Source organism: Octopus bimaculoides, chromosome 8 (assembly GCF_001194135.2).
Source record: "Octopus bimaculoides isolate UCB-OBI-ISO-001 chromosome 8, ASM119413v2, whole genome shotgun sequence".
Classification (NCBI taxonomy): Eukaryota; Metazoa; Mollusca; class Cephalopoda; order Octopoda; family Octopodidae; genus Octopus; species Octopus bimaculoides.
The window spans coordinates 72,757,202-72,777,573 of record NC_068988.1 but is presented as its reverse complement, the minus strand read 5'-3'; the positions used below and the strand labels follow the sequence as shown (position 1 = coordinate 72,777,573).

The window sequence follows — 20,372 nt, the reverse complement described above, 5'->3', positions numbered from 1 at the left end:
AAAAACACACCAAGTACCTGTAAAGTGGTTGGTGTTAGGAAGGGCATCTAGCCATGGAAACCGCTAGCAGAAAGACTGCCCTCCGGGCAGTTTTCTGCTAGCCACTTGATATTTTCACATTTGATACCCAATTCTAATAAATGATATTTTACAACCAATTACTTCTTTGTATAATAGTGCTCACTTATATTGCTTTCATTATTTTTTCAGTCATAATCTCTTTTTTTTTACAAACATCAAAGTAGTCCAACTATGGAGAAGGAAGCAGTTTGTCAACTTTTACCATCCCCTCAAAGCAACATATAGATTTCAATTCAGCAGCCCATCTGTAAGCTTTGTAGTATGAACAAACATTGTCAAAGAGACTCCTTGCATCATGTGGCTGTATAATAGACAGGACAGCCTGCTTTTGAAAATCATCGAAACTGGCTTTCATTGTTAATCCTTTAACAGAATTCTTCCTAATTTGAACTGACTCAGGATCTTATTTTGAAGTAGAATATTCTCCTCTTGAGATACCCTAACCAGTTGGTCATGTGTAGCAGAAACAGAATCATCTCTACATCTATGTACATATTCAGACATTTGTTCAGTTGCTTTGCCCTGGTTTTATCCGATTCAGTTGCCTGTCTTTCTCTGCCGTTGTGCCTTTGCTGCTAAATGTTCTTGTCCAGTTGTATATTTTTTGGACACCCTATGATGAATTGCAAAATTCTGTGATATTTGTGTAATAATGAAATCAAACCTGGAGTGTATGCTTATATCAGAGAGACTGTATGTGTGAGAGAGAAAAAGAGAGAGGAAGAGGAGGAGATGACATTGTAAACAATGAATGAAATAAACATGAAATGAAAAATTCAATATAAATAAAAGCTCATTAAAAACTATCTTGTACCAAATATATAAATTTGTGAACTTGAAATATTCATTATCATCATCGTTTAACACCCGCTTTCCATGCTAGCATGGGTTGGACAGACTGGGGGCTGGCAAGCCAGAAGGCTGTACCAGGCTCCAATCCGATCTGGCAAAGTTTCTACAGCTGGACACCCTTCCTAACGCCAACCACTCCGAGAGTGTAGCGGGTGCTTTTTATGTGCCGGTGATACGAGGGCCAGTCAAGCGGCACTGGCAATGACCACACTCGAATGGTGCTTTTTACGTGCCACTGGCATGGGTGCCAATCAGGCAGTACTGTCATCAGTCACGACAATGATTTCACTTGCCTCAACAGATCTTCGCAAGTGCAGTTTATTAAGGGTACTCTTAAATGAGCTGGTTATGCTACACTGGCATAGGCCAGTTATGGTCTCACTTGGCTTGCCGGGTCTTCTGAAGCACAGCATATCTCCAAAGGTCTCGGTCACTTGTCATTGCCTTGGTGAGGCCCAATGTTCGAAAGTCGTGCTTCACCACCTCATCCCAGGTTCCCTCTACAGCTAGGGTGTAACACTTTTTCACACAGCTGTCCTCATCCATACACAACACATGACCATACCAGTGCAGTCGTCTCTCTTGCACACCACATCTAATGTTTCTTAAGTCCAACTTTTCTCTCAGGGAGCTTACAGTGTCGTGTATTCACACTGACATTACACATACCACACTTGCTTAGTAAATATTTCTTTCAGTAATTTATCATAGTTGTAATAGATCTCTAATTTAAACAAACTTCAAAGTAATCCAACTACGTTTAGTGTGCTAGAAATAGCAGTAATCACATAGTTATTATTGTAAGGCTTATAGCATTCTAAACAGCTGTACCAATAAAATCGCTTAATTTCTTTTTAAAAATCATACTAGTATATTAAAGTTTTCATTTTATCAAAACTATTTATTTAACAAACTCCAGAAACTGCAGAAGCCTCAAAGTTATACAGTTCAATTTCTTGAGAAAAAAAAAAAATTTATAGTCAGCTATGACCTGTACCATAAACTCTTGCTGTTTATACAGGCCAATGTTAACTTCATACAACATGCACAAATAACTAGTCAAACCATGCTGAGTCATATTATAACCATCAATGAAACGAGTGAGCAAATTAAATCAGAAATTTAATTAATGTTAACATTAAACTGAAGAACATTTTTTTGTACTCTGAACAATATACAACCCTAAGTAGTAGATTGCACTTACCTTGTACATGGCCTAGAAACATCAGAAGTCTGATTATCGTCATTAAGTGCAGCAGCAGTGGCTTTAGCTTGCCGTTGCATCTGCCTGGTTCTGGTGCGGGGCCTTTCAGGACTTGAAGCCTGTGGAACTTCCACTGAAGATGAGGATTGTTCAGCTGGAGTTGATACTTCAGAGTTACTGCTAGAGCTTTTAGTATCACTCGGTAATCCAGAATCAGAGTTTGCCTTTTCAGTATTTTTAATTGGAACAGTATCCTGACTATTTTGAGATTGATCGATCTTTGGGATGACTTCAGAATTTTGAGATTCATCAGTCTTGGCAATATCCCGACAATTTTGAGATTCATCAGTCTTTGGAATATCTTCACCATTTTTAGATTTATCAGTCTTTGAAGTATCCTCACAAATTTGTGCATCATCAATGTTTGGGATATCTGATGAGGGATTTTCCCTTTCTATTACATAGCTGCTATTGTCAACCCTGTGTTCACTATTCAATGGAGAAACTTGCTTTTCACACTCAACCTTTGAAGCCACGCTATTGTTTGGAGATACTTCAGTTGCATTGGTGATAGGATTGTTCTCAGTTTTTGAGTCCTAGACAGATAAATTTAAGGTTAAATTTAAACAAAAACATAAAATTAAATATGAGTAAGAGCTCAACAATCAATCATTTACTAAGTGGTTCAATTCATGTTATCAATAATCATTATAGTGTGCCTTCTAAGCAAAACACATAGCTCATTTTCCCTAGTTTGCTTGACTGACAAACTGGTTAAAATTAGGAAGAGAATCATGTCATTAGAACATTTGTTGCAACAACACCCAACAAGGGAATTGTTATTTGGTTGCTCAATATCTTAAACTAGAAGCAAATCACACCCTAACACCTTCAAAAATTGGAGAGATTGGATAATATAGTCCTGTGTAACAGAAAGATGTAGAAAAAAAATATGGAAGTGGGATGTTTTTTAGCATCAAACATCGGTTTTTCTCCAGTTTCACTTTAATCAAATTTGTCTAAGCACAAGCAGATTTTATACATCCAATGACTGTTCCTTTTCTCCCTTATATTTTTAAAAAGAAATATTTACTGGTTATGTGACTCAATCGTATAGAGAAACAATATCATCATACCTAGTTTTACAAATACTAATGATTTCTAACATAAATACAAAATTAAAAATTTTGGGAAAAAGTGCAGCTGATTAAATTAAACCCAGCATTAGATCAGTAGTTCTCTGCTACTGATGTTGTGGTAGTGAACACCATTACCTGCCTCTTGACTGCCTAGGTGCAATGGTTTGAAGTTGCCAATCAAAACAATACTACAAAAATGTAACATACTGAAGAATGGAAGTTAGCACAAACACTGTAATTGTCTTGCAGTAATTATCCAAAGGTCAACTAAAGACCCGAGAGTGAAATTAGGAGGATGGAAACTGCGGAAGCCTATCAAATGGATTGCACCTGTAATTTAAAGGTCTAGCCTTGTCACACTAATCCCAACTTAGAAATATGTTAAGAGTACAGATATTTGTGGAATGTTCACTTAGCTGTTACTTCAATGAGCAGATAGTTCAATTGACTAAACAACTGAAAGTTATTAGTGAAACCAACACAAATCTATTATTTTATTTATGCATATCTCTATATTTAGAGGTCAACTAATGACAAGATTACTTTCCATTCCTTTCATATACAGTAATGGCCATAATATAAGGGTCAGTAAGAACAAGTGTATTGAAATATTTATTATAAAAGATTAACAAAACGTTGAGACTAGATATTTTACCCATATTTAGATATATGTAATATCTATCTTTTGTGAAAATTTCAAGTGAATGGAATAAATATTTCGTAAGTTATGAGGAAATAAACAAATAATCTTCCAAACTGCAACAGCCAAAAGTTAAGGGTCACTTACAAAAACACTGAAAAATGGAACAAGAACAAAAAAGAACCCTTACTATTTATATTTTGTGAACATCCCTTTACTATCAATGACTTCCTGACATCCGTTACCACAGGACTGAATTAATTTTCTTGTAAAATGGAGTAATAGTGTTCCATTCGTTTTTCAATAATTCCTAGAGTTCATCTTGGTTCTTTGGATTTCTCCTTTGCACACCATCTCCAATAATCTTCCAAACGTTTTCTATAGGGTTGAGATTGGGACTTTGAGGTGGCCAGTCCATGAGATCAACCCGTTTGTCACTCAAAAAATCTGACTCTTCACAGTGTGACAGGGAGTGTTGTCCTGCACGAAGATAAGAGGTTGAACTGATGAGGATCAGAGATGTAGAAGGGCATGTTGTCTCAGAATCTGCCTGTAGATTTCAACACTGACAGTCCCTTGTAGGACAAGGACCAGCTGCAAAGATCACTCCCCATACCATTACACTGTCTTCTTTTGCCACTTCTTCATTGGACATACATCCCACCATTGGAACCAATCACATTAAACTTCAATTCATCGCTAAAATGAACCTGCGACCGTTGTTCTTCTGTGCAAACGACATGTTCATGAGTGAAACGAAGATGGGCTCTTTGATTCTTCTTGAAGATCAGAGGTTTCTTTGCCGGTGCCCGAGCAAGCAACCCAGAACCTCATAACCTCTGAGAAACTATTTTGCGCAATATGTTGACATTGGAAGTGGAGCTAAACTCGTGGGATATCTCAACACTCTTAAACCTATCCTTCAGTGACATTCTAACCATCATACGATCCTGTCTTGGTAAGTTTTTACGAGGTCTACCAGTTTGGGGTTTAGCATCTGTCGATCCTTTTGACTTAAAACAAGCTACAATTCGTTGCACAACACTTCTAGACCTTCCTACAGTGGTTGCTATCACAGAATTTGACTTGACCTCTCGGTAAAAGTACACAATCCTTTGTTTTTCATCACAGGACACCAGTTGTCTCTCACAAGCCACCATGTTGACAGTTGAATGTTCTAATAATGGAAGATCATAAGAAGTAACTGTTAGTCCATTAACAGTCTTCTAAACAACAAATACCTCGGTTAGTAGTTAATTTTTCTAAGTGACCCTTAACTTTTGGCCAGTGCAATTTGGAAGATTGCTTGTTTATTTCCTCATAACTTATGAAATATTTATTCCATTCACTTGAAATTTTCATGAAAGATAGATATTAGATATATCAGGATATATGTAAAATATCTAGTCTCAACACGCTGTTAATCTTCTATAATAACTATTTCAATACACTTGTTCTTACTGACCCCACTACTGTAATTTAAATAATGCACAAGAGAAGTTGGCCTTATGGCCAGTCAAAAGAAATCTATTTTGTATCATGGTTAAAATATAAGAGGAACTTAGCGTAACATGAGCATGATATCATTGTTATAGTGCCATGTGTTTGTGTGATTGTACATGACTAGGTCTATATGTGGCTGATGTAATTATTTAATGTTTTAGTTGAATAAAACTGCTGAATGTAAAAGGAAGCATGTGACCATGACCATTTAGATAAACAGACTGGTGATACAACAATGGCATTTAACACTGGTAAATAACAAACCCTCACACAAAGAAATAGCAAGAAGCTTGGCTACAATGTTTTGCTACAACAGAAAGGAGAAAGAATATTCTAGACATTAATGATTAAAAAAACAAAAAAAAACAAACCCAAACCTTGTATTTTTAAACAATGAACTTTAGCATAAATTTGTCACCAAAAGAAATTAACAACTGCTTTCAGTAGATTCACAACATTAAAATTTAACCAAATCTATTCAAGGTTATTTTCAAAAATCACTTGAGTCAACTTTTTTTTATTTGAACTAAACTACAAAGTTGAAATGATATGATTTAAATGAAACTCACAGATGAACTTTGTGTAAAAGCATTAAAATATCTAGTCAGGTGATCTGAAACTTAATGCATTATGCACGGATTTCATTCAACAGTTTGAAATAATTTCTAAATTTCAGATGAACGAAACTCAAAAACAGTAAGAATGATCTTGATAACATCATGTCACATGGTAAGAAAAAAAAAAACAAGTATAAATTCGATTAAAATGTTGCTAATTGTGGATATAATCAAGCATTTGGTAAAACTTCTATTAAATGTGTGTGTGTGAACTAGTATCCTTTTAAGGCAGTATATAAATCTTAAAGAAAAAGAGTAAAGACCTCCTTCGGTCATATACGACCATAGGGCTGCACCTAGAAAGTTTCCTTCTGAGGCACAAGTCCCAGCAAGGTTATTTATGGAAGACCAGCAGTCACCCATGCAAACCAGCCTTTCCTCTCCACACCACCAATGTTATCCAAGAGAAAGGCTAAGGCTGATAAAGCTAAGCACCAATGATGTCACAATTCATCTCTACAGCTGAGTGAACTGGAGCAATGTGAAATAAAGTGTCTTGCACAAAAAATCGTTTATGTATTTATAAAATTGCTCCAGAAACTCTACAATGAGCTTTGTTATATTTCGGTTGGAATACTCAGCCTTTGTTTCAAATTTTAAAAGAATGAAGAATTTAGTAAAATAACAGTCATTATTAAGCTGGTGTTTGGAACAAAATAACATGAAATTTTGATGGCAAGTTTTAATAAGTTTATATCATAAAAACAAGAGTGGTCTCAGGTGGATTGATATCAAAAGAATTAACATGACACTCAATATTGTCAACCTTAATTTGAAAATTGACTCTGGCAGTCAAATAACTATAATATCTTAGAATTTCTGGATAAGAATCTGTGATTTCAAATTAAAAATTTTTTATGGATAACACATTGAAATAATTTGACACAATGGAAGCTGATGAAAAATAACTAGCAGTACTTGTTGAAATTCCAAGGTTATTTTGAAAATTCTAAGATAGAATTGTATATTCTTTTGAGGCATTTGATTGAGATGATGTAAAAGTTCACATAAGTCGTATTGAATGGTAAAAACTCAAGAAACATGTCTGAAAGCTATAGTTTTATGTTTTGAGCTTCACAATGATTACATAATACATTAATAATTTCACCAATGTTGTAACATTCAACTATGAATTTCCAGTTTTCTTGATACATGCATTAATTTTTATTTTCCTTTCTGTCTTAAACTTTCTCTCATCTGTGCTAAACACTCATTGTATTCTCTTTCATTCATATATTCTCCTCTTCTAAGCTGCTGCTTCTGTGCTTGTTCTTGTAATCTGACCCTCTTTCCTCTCTATGTCATATGCTAAACTTTCCCATTCTTTCTCTTGTTAGCTTATGCCAGCTATCATTTGACATTCTTTAAACAAATATGTTTCAATCTGGCAGATAATTAATTGCACTAAAGTACATGTTTTAAGTGACGAGTAATATAAAAATTAAATAAAAACAAAAAACCCAGCACTTTTCATGGTCCAGCAACCATCACCATTAACCAAATCCTTAGTGACACCACCACCACACTTTACGTTTCATCATCGTCTCCATCAAGCATTCTAACTTCACCCTCTCCACCTCTGTCTTCTACACGCCCACTCTTAACTCAACTTCTTGAACCCCATTCACACCATGTGCTCTTTCCATTAACTCCCAGTTAAAAAGAAATGATTAAATTGAAATACATACATTTGAGTCAGTCAAAGACTTCTGAGGAGAGAGTGATTTTTTGGCAGGTGAAACAGCATCAATATTTGAGGTTAACACTTGGCCATTTTTGGGAGATGTTAAATTAGAACAATTTCTTTTGGATTTTCCTCGTGCAGGTTGTTTTCTTGCCTTTGAGATTTGCACAGTTCTTTGTCTAGTAGAGCGTGTTGAATAGCTACTGTTAGTATTACCATCTGATTCTTCTTCAGGTGGGATATTCTCATCATTGCAAGATGAAGTATCAGTTTCAGAAAACTGAAGAGTCTTCCCAACACAAATGCTATAAAAGAGAAAGAAAACATGAAATATTTCATTCATTCAACCACCACAACAATAACAACAAATGCTTGAAAATTTTCATCTTATTATATTACATTTTCTAACAGAAAATAAACTCAAAGTTTATTATAAAATTCGTATTACTTAACATTTCCATCCTTTAATTGATATACAAAATATTAAAATTGACATTTTTTATAATTACTAAAGTTAAATGTTAATTTTCAACAGTTCATTTCCAATTCATTTCTACATAACAATGGCATAGCTCACCTGGATCTGCTTATAAATGAAGGAAGCTCACTCTGTTTTCTCTGGGCACGGCACTGTTTAGCTGATGGTGTTTTGGGCAATACCTGGATCTGAGAACTGGAAGGATAAATAAATTCTACTGCTAAGAACTGATGTAAATGCATTTTTTTTTTCACTTTAATAATAAACATTTGCATTTATTAGCAAAAGAAAACAAAAGTTTACAGAAAAGGATATCAGCAGGAAAACCATAGGTGTGAATGGAGCCAAGAGTCCGGTCCAAATGTTATCAACAGTGAATCTTGCTAAAGGGAATCAAGGACCAGTTACTGGTGTTAGGTCTACTATTTACAAAAAAAGTTGGAACATGTGATTTACTCTTTATACTCTCTTCACTCATAAGTACTATCTACAGCTGTGACAACAACAAGGTTTGTGGCTGATTTCACTGAAATGGGTATGATTACCTGTAGGTAAGGCAAGAGAGGTAATGAAGACAAGTGATGTGAAATCTCAAAACTAAAATAGTCATAGATTTTTTTTTAATCACTTAGACATAGAAGGTAGTCAGTGATTTCTTCTTTTTTTTTCAGGTTCTCCATGATTGGAGGAAAGATAGGAGGAACGTTATCTTCGAACTGAAGACCTGAATTGAATGTTTGCAGAGTAAATACTGCTCAAGACCAGGTAGTGATATTAACCCTTTCGATACCCAACCCACCTGAAAGTGCCTCTGGCTTTATAGTACAAATGTCCTGTTTTCAAAAGTTCTGAATTAAAATCTGCCACCAAACCTTAGTTGCAATATGTTCCTAACACTAGCTTAATGACAACTAAGTTATTTTACTAAATTCTTTGTTATATTTAAAATTAATTGAAAGAAACACAGAGCATCTCAACAGAAATATGGTAACAAAAGGGTTAAACTGGATGACAGCTTTAAGTCTACTTCCAAAGAACTAAAATTATTTTGTCTGAAGCTCTAACATTTTTGGCAAAGCATTGACTTGAATTGAACAATATTTTATTATCAGCCATAAACATTATATAAGAAGTGGGACCTCACACAGTACAACGGTTGGAAAGTAAATCCAATAGTCTCTGCATGTTTTTAGAAGATTAAAAAATTTGACTGGTTTCCTTTTGGCATTCCACCATCTCTACCATCGCAAAACTAAAATCATTTACAATTGTAGTGTGGTAGAATAGCTGTTCTTTACATCAGTGCCTCCCAAAATGAGTTTCTGAAGACTCCAGAATTCTACAAAAAGATTCTATGGTTCCAATAAATATGGTATCTTTCAAAAGGATTTAAAAGTTCATTTTTGTTCATAATTAAATTCTCTATAAAATAACGTCTGCTTAATTTGATACTGTTGTGATTTTAGTTGTCTCAATTGCTGTTATTTGCCTGCAGTGCGGCTGCACGGAGTTCTGTCTGTGGCATGACGTGTTCAGTGTTGGTTTTTAGTTAGTTGAGGCTGTAGCAACTCGCTGCATAAAACTGTTATTGTGTTGAAGTTTGGTTTTGCTTATAATTTAGCAATCTTTGTAATGTAGATTGTTGTATTTTTAGTTGATTTAAACCTTTAAAATTTAGACATTCCATTTTGGGTTTATAACAATTTAATCAACTAAAAATAGCTAGAGAGAGAATGGACAGCAAATTTATAAAACCAAATTAGTTCACCGCTGATCCAAGTTTGAGTCAAGCTTCAAAAGAATGGAAATATTGGTTCAGAAATTTTATAAATTTTTTAGAATCATTTCCTGCTGAACCGCCTATCACTGATGAAAGCAAGCTTAGGTGTTTAATAGCGCACATAGATAAAGACGTTTACGAACTCATAAGTGAATGTGAGAATTACGTAGAAGAAATTCAAACTCTGGAGCAACTGTACATGAAACCCTTGAACATTATTTTTGCGAGACACTTCTTAACGACATGTAAACAAGAACCAGGTCAATCAGTTGACTATTTACAGAAACTGAAATGACCAGCTAAAGATTGCAGATACAGAGCAGTGGACGCTGAGACTCACAAAAATGAAGCTGTTTGTGACGCATTTATCTTGGGATTAATGTCATCTTCAACTTGCCTTAGATTTTTAGAAAATATTCAAGATGTGTTGATAACTTTAGAAGCGATATTTAATCAAGCTTGCATGCTGGAAGTTGCTCAAAGGAATTCTGAAGTGTATAATAGCAGCCAGTCTGCTATAAACAGCCAGGGAAGCTGTTTGTCAACGTTTATTCCACGTGATGAAAACAAAATCTCAATTCTTGATGGAAACACAGCTTGTGCAGCAACAAAACAAACTCAAAAATCCTGCACCTTTTGCGGATCTAATGATTTTCATCTGAGGTTTAAGTGTCTCGCTAGGCGGAGCAAGTCCTACAAATGTGGATATTTTGGTCAGTTTGCTAAAGAATGCTGTCAAGTAACTGCAAAAATTTTGATAAGACATCAGCAGCTCTTGATGATGGCAACTTCGCTGTGGTTTTATGTCAAAGTGGAGCTGCTACTAAAGTTAATTATACAATAACAGTCGATGGCACGAAAGCATTTGCTTTGATTGATACCGGCTCTACTATGAATCATATTAACAAAGACTTTGCAAAGTAAAAACAAATTGGTGGTGAAGTCCGAAAGGAATGAAATTAACATGGCTGTCAATGGAAATCGTTCCCAAAACAACGGTTATTGTATGGGTTCAATTGAACTTCAAGGAAGAATTTACGAGCAAGTAAAGCTGGTGGTACTTGATAATTTGTTTGTAGATATAATTTAGGACAAAATTTCTTAAAACAGCATCAACATGTACAGATTACCTTTGACAGCGACAAGCCCCCATTACATTTGGGAACTCTAAATTGCATTAAAAGTGACATTACACCAAGGTTGTTTGAAAAGTTAAACTCTGACTGTAAACTCATAGTTACAAAATCGAGAAGATAGTCCACCAATAATGAAAAATTTATTGCTGATACTATAAGCCAAGATCTGCAGAAGGGGTAATTGAACCCAGTGTTCTCCCTGGCGAGCCCAGGTATTGGTAATATCAGGAGAAAATCATCACAAGAGACTGTGTATTGATTATAGTGAGACTATAAATAAGTTTAGGCAATTAGATGGATATCCACTGCCAAATATGCATGACATGGTCACAAAAATAGCTCAATTTAATTATTTTAGCACACTGGATCTCGAAAGTGTGTATCATCTAGTTGAGATTCCAGTTGAAGATCGACCTTACACGGCTTTCGAAGCACAGGGAAAATTATATCAAAGCAAACATATTGCTTTCAGACTTACAAATGCAGTACCCTGTTTCCAGAGAGTGATTGATAATATAATTGAAAGCCATAATTGTAGAGCTACTTTTGCATATATCGACAACATAACTGTGTGTGGTAAATCGAAGGAAGAACATGGATCAAAATTTAAAACATTTTCTTCAAGCTGCTAAAGACTATAATTTAACTTTTAATGATGCCAAAAGAATTTACAGCACTTCACTGATTCGATTGCTTAGCTATGAAATTCAAAATGGTAACTTGAAATCTGACCCTGACCGGGTAAAACCCTTATTAGAACTACCTATTCCTAGTACCCATGAAGCACTGAGTCGAATTGTTGGTCTATTTGCATATTATTCTAAATGGATTCTCTGACAAGATAAAACCGTTAGTTGATACTAAATATTTTCCTTTGAGTGAACAAGTCTTGTCAAGTTTAAAAACTTTACAAGATGCTTTAGCAAAAGCTACCTTAAAAGTGATTTATGAAAGCTAGAGAGGTAGCTATATCTGGCATTTTACACCAAAATGGAAAGCCAGTTGCATTTTTTTCAAGAACCCTCAACCCAAGTGAGTGTCGTTGTTCTTGTATTGAAAAAGAGGCAACAGCAATTGTGGAATCTGTGAGAAAATGGACTCATTTTCTTCTTGGACGTAACTTCACACTAATAACTGATCAAAACAGTGTTGCTTTTATGTTTAATTGTCAAAAGCGCAATAAACCTAAAAATGAAGAGATAATGCATTGGCGAATCGAATTAGCCCAGTATAAATTTGATATCATTTACCTCCAAGGCAAGTTTAATGTTGCATCTGATGCTTTATTATGTACCTATTGCGCAGCTATGACTGATAATGAACTGTACCATGTTCATGTAGCGCTGTGTCATCCTGGGATCACATGATTGTTTCCTTATATTAAAGTTAAGAATTTACCATACTCTGTAGATGATGTAAAGCTTCGCTTTACTAAAACCTGTTTCGTCAGTAATTAAATCTACTCAAGCTTTTGAAAGATTGAGTGTTGATTTTAAAGGACCCCTACCTTCAGTGTCAAAGAACCATTATTTTTTAACTGTTGTGGATGAGTATTCACATTTTTCGTTTATTTTTCCATGTACTGATACTAGTGCTCATTCTGTTATTTGTAATTTGAAGGTTTTGTTTAATCTTTTCAGATTTCCTGCTGTTATTCATAGTGATAATGCTAAATGTTTTGCATCTAAAGAACTTAATTTCTGTATGATAGGGGTATAGCGATTACTCATTCTACTGTGTACAATCCTCATGGGAATGCTCAATGTGAAAGGAATAATGGAGTAATATGGAATTCCATTAAATTGGCCTTACATAGCAGAAATTTACCAGTTTCTCAATGGGAAGTCGTGCTTCCAGAAGTTTTACAATCGCAACATTCATTATTATGCATGGCAACTAATGAGACCTTGCATGAGAGATTTTTAAAATTTCCTAGACGTTCTATGTGTGGTGTTTCCGTTCCCACTTAGTTAATGCAAGGACCTGCTAAAGTGTTTGTTAAATGACATGTACGCAATAAGCATGATCCGTTAGTAGATGAAGCCCAATTGATACAAATTAACCCTAACCACGGGAGGGTGCAGTGCCCAGGTGGACGTGAAAGTACTGTGTCCATTAAAGATTTAGCTCCTACTGGCAAAACAACTGAGGAGTATCAGTTAAGTAAGGATCAAACTGATGTTGCTGACACTGAATCTCAAGTGCATGAACACCATGGTGGTTTTCAGGTACTATGATTGATTCTGTCCCACCTACACCAGCTCAAGAACCAGAACCTCAAACTACTTTGCACTGGCATTCATCCAGAACAAAAAAAAGTTCCTGATAAGTTAAATTTATGATTGATGATGTGTTACGCTTATGAAATGCCTCATTATTATGTTGTTGTGATTGGCTCATGGTTATGTTTGTATTGTGCATTTTGTTAGTTAATTGTTCTTTTTCTTTAAGGGGGGAAAAATGTTGTGATTTTAGTTTTGATCACGTGATTTTAATTGTCTCGATTGCCGTTATTTGCCTGCAGTGCGGCTGGACGGAATTCTGTTCAGTTTGCCGCACGACGTGTTCAGTGTTGGTTTTTAGTTAGTCGACACTGTAGCAACTTGCTGCATAAAACTGTTATTTCATTGTAGTTTGGTTTTGCTTACAATTTAGATTGCTGTATTTTTAGTTGATTAAAACCTTTTAAACTTAGATATTCCAGTTTGGGTTTATAACAGATACCTTATTAACAAGTAAGGTAGCTGAGGTTGTTCATAAAGTATAGATACAAGTTTTGCGATTCATATAAGGGTTCCAAAAAAATTTGGTAACCATTTCTCTGTGATCAGAGAGTGTAGTAGAAGAAAATCAGGGCTGTTTGCCTCACCTACCACAACAAGTCTCATCACTCCTCTGTTCACTGTCCCTTCAACTTCCAACCTGACACAAATCCCTTTCTTTTTCCATCACTTCAATTACTTCCTTCTCTAATACCAACTTCTCACAACTATGGATCTGTTCCTCTCATCACCCCCACCTAGAATCATTGCATACACTCTCTCTCTCTCTCTCTCTCTCTTATTCTCCTGCATTTATTGAGGCTACTTTAGAATCCTTAGTCTAGCAAACTGCAAAGCATTACTGCTGGTGTGATGGAAAAGCACTCAATACACTCTCTAAAGTGACTGGTGTTAGAAAGGGCATCCAGCCATAAAAACCATTCCAAAAATACTGGGGCATGAAGTCCTCTAACTCATCAGATGCTGCTGAATTGCCCAAGCTATGCCAGTATGGTATATAAACATTAAGTGATGATGATTATAACAAAAAAAAAAAAAAAAAAAAAAAAAAGAAAAGAAATCTTTTTCAAATCACAATGAGCTAGCTGGAGCTTATCTCTGGTTTTCTGTAATACTGGACATGTGAAAGCTAAATCTTCCCCTTAATAGCTTAATTCAGGTACCGTGTAGGAGAAATTTAACTCTGTATTGCAAGTTAATGAAATCAATTTCATAGTGTTGCTGCTGTCTACAAGATACTGTCAACTTCTTGGCAGGTTGTAAAACATTATCAACCCCATGGTCTATGCAATCATTTCCTCTTACAATGAGACCCTCCATATGGTCAATGAATGCCAGCAGTGAAATCTTTCTCAAATTACATTATGCAGTCTTGAAAAATTGTAAAACAACACATTGGATGATTAAGTCTTTGCTAAACTGTATCTAAAAAAAGTATGAATGACCATAGTTATGTTTAATCCTTAGGTTTGCTTGATCAAGGTTGACCAAGGATAAATATTCTTCAGAATTTTCTTTTTTAACCCACTAAAAAGCATTGAAGAAGGTTCTATTGATGAGGATTTTTTTGTTTAAAGTGAAACAGCTTAAGAGTTCATTGGATCATTACAAGATACAGTATGCAATGTCAAAGGGGATAAACCTCACGGAGCTCCTCTCTCCTCCACCCTCCAGTCCTTTAACCCTTTAGCATTTTAATTTGTCAAATGTAATGTTTATTCATATTGTTTTAAATTAATAATACATTATTAGATTTAGAAGATGCGATTATTTATTTTTAGAATGACATTGTAAGGTAAGTGTGAGAGGCTGGATCTTGCCAGTTTCAATATAAAACAAGGTGGAATATTTGGGCCGGATATGGTCAGTTTAAATGCTAAATGGTTATTAAGTACAGATGGAAATTAAAAGAATAAGGATTAACTCTTTAGTATTTAAACTGGCCATATCCAGCCCAAATATTCTACTTTGCTTTATATTGAAACTGGCCAGATCCATAAATTCTACTTGTTTTATGTTCTAACTCAAAATCTGGCCTCTTAACACCTGCCCTATAATATCATTCTAAAGATATACAATTATACTATTGAAATCTGAAAGCTATGAGAATGCATGATTAATTCAAAACAATGTGAATTCATAAGCATATGTGACAGAATAATTTGAATGCTAAAGTGTTAAGCGAAACCATGTTTTTTTGGTAGTTTCTCATCATACTTTAGCAACTGTACCAGATGATGTACTAGTTACATATAATTGTACTAAATAAGAAATACATACCTTTGAAAAGCAGTTTTAGCTGTCTCTAAAATCTCATCAAGCCAGGTGAAATGGTCTTCAAAGCTTTCCAAAGCTTCCTTAGTGAATAAGTCACTTTGTTCCACTAAATCCAAGCCTAAAGTATGGGGAACTGCTGAAGCCATATTTTGTAGAATCAATTTGTAAAAGACAGGGAAAAAAAAAAAAAGCTAAAACCTGAAAGAGAATTTTAAAAAATTAATGAGCATAAAATTGATAAATTTGAACATTATACAAAGTCAATCAAGTAAAGAAAAATAAAAAATAACAGTCACTAACTATTATGATTAACATCTCAAACCAATATTTTCCCTACTTTAATTAATCATATTTATCTATATATCATAGGCATTTGTGTATAACACACCACTAATTATAGCCAGTGAAATCCTATAACAAAATATCTTGTATAAAAAGCATTGATATTTTTCCAGTATTATAATGCATGGAAAAAAAGAGGAAAAAATGAGAGAGAAAGATCCACTGATTCTTGCCATTGTAGAAATCTATAGTTTGTTTTTTGTATATGTTCCTTAGCAACTAGCTGATACCACCATGGTAGGGTTAGGGTTTTACAGGGTATCACAAAATTTCATTGTAAATGTTAATTTGTTGTTTTCTTTCATTAAGTATCTTTATCTTTAAAAGTTTTGTATTGTTTTTATTAATTTCTCAAAAAGAATTTTTTTTTGCCATGTACCACTTGAAAACAAAAATACATGCCATGTTTTATACTATTGCAAAAGCACATTGACAATAGATGGATTTGATTGGCTAAAATTACAACAAATTTCATGCTTTAAAAGATTTTACTCTTTTACTTGTTTCAGTCATTTGGCTGTGGCCATGCTGGAGCACTGCCTTTAGTCGAGCTAATCGACCCCGGGACTTATTCTTTGTAAGCCTAGTACTTATTCTATTGGTCTCTTTTGCCGAACTGCTAAGCTACGGGGATGTAAACACACCAGCATCGGTTGTTAAGCGATGTTGGGGAGGGGGGGACAAACACAGACATACAAACATATACATATATATACACACACATATATACGACAGGCTTCTTTCAGTTTCTGTCTACCAAATCCACTCCCAAGGCTTTGGTCAGCCCCAAGGTGCCACGCAGTGGGACTGAACACGGAACCATGTGGTTTGTAAGCAAACTACTTACCACACAGCCACATTAATAGAATTTTCTATGGTCAGGTGCTCTTTTTGTTCTCAACCCCACCTGTTTCCAAGTGAAGTAATAATCTCCAAGTTTATCAAACAAAAAACAGCCAGGACATAGCTACATGGAAAATTGGAAATAAATGACACTGAAATGAGCCTTTTGTTTACAAAGCTCACAAATGTCAAGAAGCTAGGATATGCTTTTGTAGTGGATTATGAGCAAATGACACAACTGGCAGCACAAGGGCAATATGAAATCACTCCCATAAACAAAACAGACTTTAGTTAGCTTACATCTAGAGGACACTTACTCGAGATGTTACCCACTGAGACTAAACCTGAAAGTGATTAGGAAGAAAATTTCAGCCCTGCCTGCATATATGCCTATATGCATATACACATCGTTGTCGTCGTCGTCATCATCATTTATCATGTTTTCTATGCTGGTATGTGTTGGATAGTTTCATAGGATTTGGCGAGCTACAGGGTAGCACTGAGCTCCAATGTCAGCTTTGGATACATTTTCTAATACCAATCACTTTACAGGGTGCACTGGGTGGCACTCAGCCAGCACCAAATCTGTTGTCAATGTAGCAAAACATTGACTGAAAAATCACAGGAGTTGCAATTAGCTGTATTGTTGAAAAAAAAACACAAGAGATTTTATCACCATACAAATACCAGTCAATTTTCTTTTTGTGATGTCTACAGAGTAGAAGAGTCTTATGTCCTGCTCTCAAGAGTCATGCTGGCTGCCTTCCATGCCATGCCACTCTTAACAAGATCATAAAGCATGGCTAGATGTCACAGGCTTCCCTCCTCAGCTCGAGCCAGCAGGGCTAGACTGCGGGGATCGTAAAAGGTTAGACTGTATGATAATTTTCCCATTCCATGGCAGTAGGCTCCTCATCTGGGATGCTACATGCTTCACTGCTCATCTGGCTAAGAAAAGCAAAATGTCAAGGTATCAGTTGCTCTCCAGCAGGTTTATTATCAAGCCTGTGGCAGTGGAGACCTCTGACATTCTTGGACATTGGACCATATCCCTACTCACTGCTATCAGGGCAGAGATAGCTGTCTGCAAGTGTGAGCCCCGTGAGTGAGTGGCTGTTCCAGTGTCTCTCCCTTGCCATCCTCCAGGGCAACATCTTTTCCACTTTGGCTGCTAGGGCCATGAGAAATGTTTCTATATTGTGAGAGGCAGGAGTTTTCAAAATTAAATCTGATTTTATTAAACTCTAGTCATTTTATCAATCTGTTTATTATTCCTTCCTATCTTTCTATTTGTCACACATTTCTACCTGTCTAAATGTTCAGCTTACTGCCTGTCTCTATAACACTAATACTAGTGGCATGCAAAAAAATTGCACCTTGTACTCTGTAAAGCAGTTGCTGATACAAAAGACACACAACAGTACCACACGTGCTAAAAATGAAATGTACAAGAAATAGACTTCCTAGGCTGTGTAGTGGCACAAGCAGTCAGTGCCATATTGAATGAGATCTCGCGACAGCCATTGCCATCTCCGAGACTGGAGTGAGACCTCACCTGCATCCATTTGCCATGTGCGAGCTCACAACAAGGCTTGCGATGGCAAAACTATAAAAGGAAAGAAACCTCGAGGTTCGTTCTCACTTTTCTCACTGCGACTGCTAGCAGAGCACACTTCACTGGCTTGTCCTCTAGGCTAGTCCGCTTGTTGCGTCTCCTGAGGCAATGGCCCGCGTAATGGAGAACAATGAATTTATACCGCATGAGATGACTGCAAAAGAGCAACATACCACACCTGTGTATATATTGTAAATAAAACCTAATGGAGAACCTGCGTTTTGCCTAATACTTCTTTACTCAACTGCTGGAGTCTTAGCAACACGAAGAATAAGAAATTAATGGGAGAAAGATGATATTCAACCGATATCCAGAACCTTGCATTGAAAAGTACTAATCTAGGAATAATAACTCCAAATAAACACTGATACAGGGTAGGGGGCACTCATTAATCCTGCCTGTTTTATGGAACAATCTCTAGTGCTGATGGCACAATAAAGAATAAATAACAAAGTTAGCAGGCTTTCTCTGGTACCATGTATGCAAGCCGATGCAGATACTGATAACCCATCCAACCAAGCAAGCGTTAGTTGAATGGGTCACCTTTATGATTACTGTCTATGAGTCAACCTCTAAGTGGTCACATAACCAGCAAGAATTAGCTGTCAAATCTCCCTTAATTCACACATGTTCTTGAATACGTAAGAGGATGACCACAAGTGGAAAGTGCTTGATAACTGGCTGCTTTGTCCTATTGACCCAGGGATTGAACTGAAAACCACAACACATATTCACTATTACGTTGTTCTGTAAAACAATTAGGTACTTAAAATTAGGAGGCTTAGCCATTTTAATTAAAGGAGTTCTATACTCAGCGTACTGAGAAAGTTAAATTGCCAATTCTTTTGGTAATCTCAGCTTCCAGTCATCCTCATCATTTAATGATTTCCATGCTGGCATAGGTTGGACAGTTTGACAAGAAGCTGGCAAGCAAAAGAGTTGCCTGGACTCCATGTGTTTTGGCATGATTTCTATGGCGGATGCCCTTCCTAAATGTCTACCACTTTACAGAGTGTACTGGGTGTTTTTACATGGCACAGGTGCTCTTTACATGGCACCAGCACCTATGAGTCCACAAGATTAGGATCACTTGGCTGAAGAGGGGTGAAGGGACAGCCTGTATGCAACGACAGCCTTAATTTTACCTAGCTAGATGTATCTTCTCAAGCACAGCAAACTGCCAGAAGCCTTGGTCCCTTCTTGTCATTCTCTTTCTCTCTTATATATATGTACTATTAAAAGTCAAATTGAACCTTGCTTGCTTGCAATGTTACTCAGCCAAACTGGCGCATACTAGGAAAATACTATGAATTAAGTCCCCACTGAAATGGAAATACAGATGGAATGAAATAAATTTCGCATAAATCAGATAAGTGGTTGTGGAGATATTAGGTGTTTTTGGGGTATATATATCCAAAAATGGTGCATAATGGAAAAAGTCTCCGAAAATAATCTTTATCCTGAAAGGGAAGGAACTCTTATCTTTCAATTAGACAGTGACTTAATAAAAAAAAAAAATTTTTTTGTTAAAACTAGTCAAAAATGACGGCTAATTGTAGTATCTATATATATAAAAATGAGAATGTGTGTGTCTGTCTGTGTGAATCCCTAAAACTCGAGAACTACGCAACCAATTTCATTCAAATTTTACACATGCCTTACTTAGGGTTCCAGTTGTGTTTTAGTAAAAAAAAATTATTAACTTCTTGCAGAGTTCGAGCACACGGCAACATAATATCTCCTCCACTATTTAAGTATTACGTGTCAAAAGTGAAACAAAAACACTCATGTCAAATACTTTCACTTTAAAAATGAAACTATTCCACTAACTGAAACAATCACATTTCGATACTGTAGTGACAGATACTTTCACAGAGAGAGAGAGACATGTATATGTAT

At 35.8% G+C, this 20,372-nt stretch overlaps 1 protein-coding gene across 1 annotated transcript in view; it reads right to left on the bottom strand.

Moving 5' to 3' along the window:
- LOC106875674 (inner centromere protein A) overlaps nucleotides 1-20,372 on the bottom strand; it is a 55,875-nt gene that overhangs the window by 25,651 nt on the left and 9,852 nt on the right. Inside the window, exons 2-5 of the mRNA XM_014923915.2 lie at nucleotides 15,677-15,871; nucleotides 8,298-8,393; nucleotides 7,725-8,025; nucleotides 2,138-2,733 (exon numbers count right to left, since the gene is read on the bottom strand). Of these exons, the coding sequence (XP_014779401.1) occupies nucleotides 2,138-2,733; nucleotides 7,725-8,025; nucleotides 8,298-8,393; nucleotides 15,677-15,819 (1,136 nt within the window). The 5' untranslated portion in view covers nucleotides 15,820-15,871. The remainder of the gene's footprint in view (nucleotides 1-2,137; nucleotides 2,734-7,724; nucleotides 8,026-8,297; nucleotides 8,394-15,676; nucleotides 15,872-20,372) is intronic.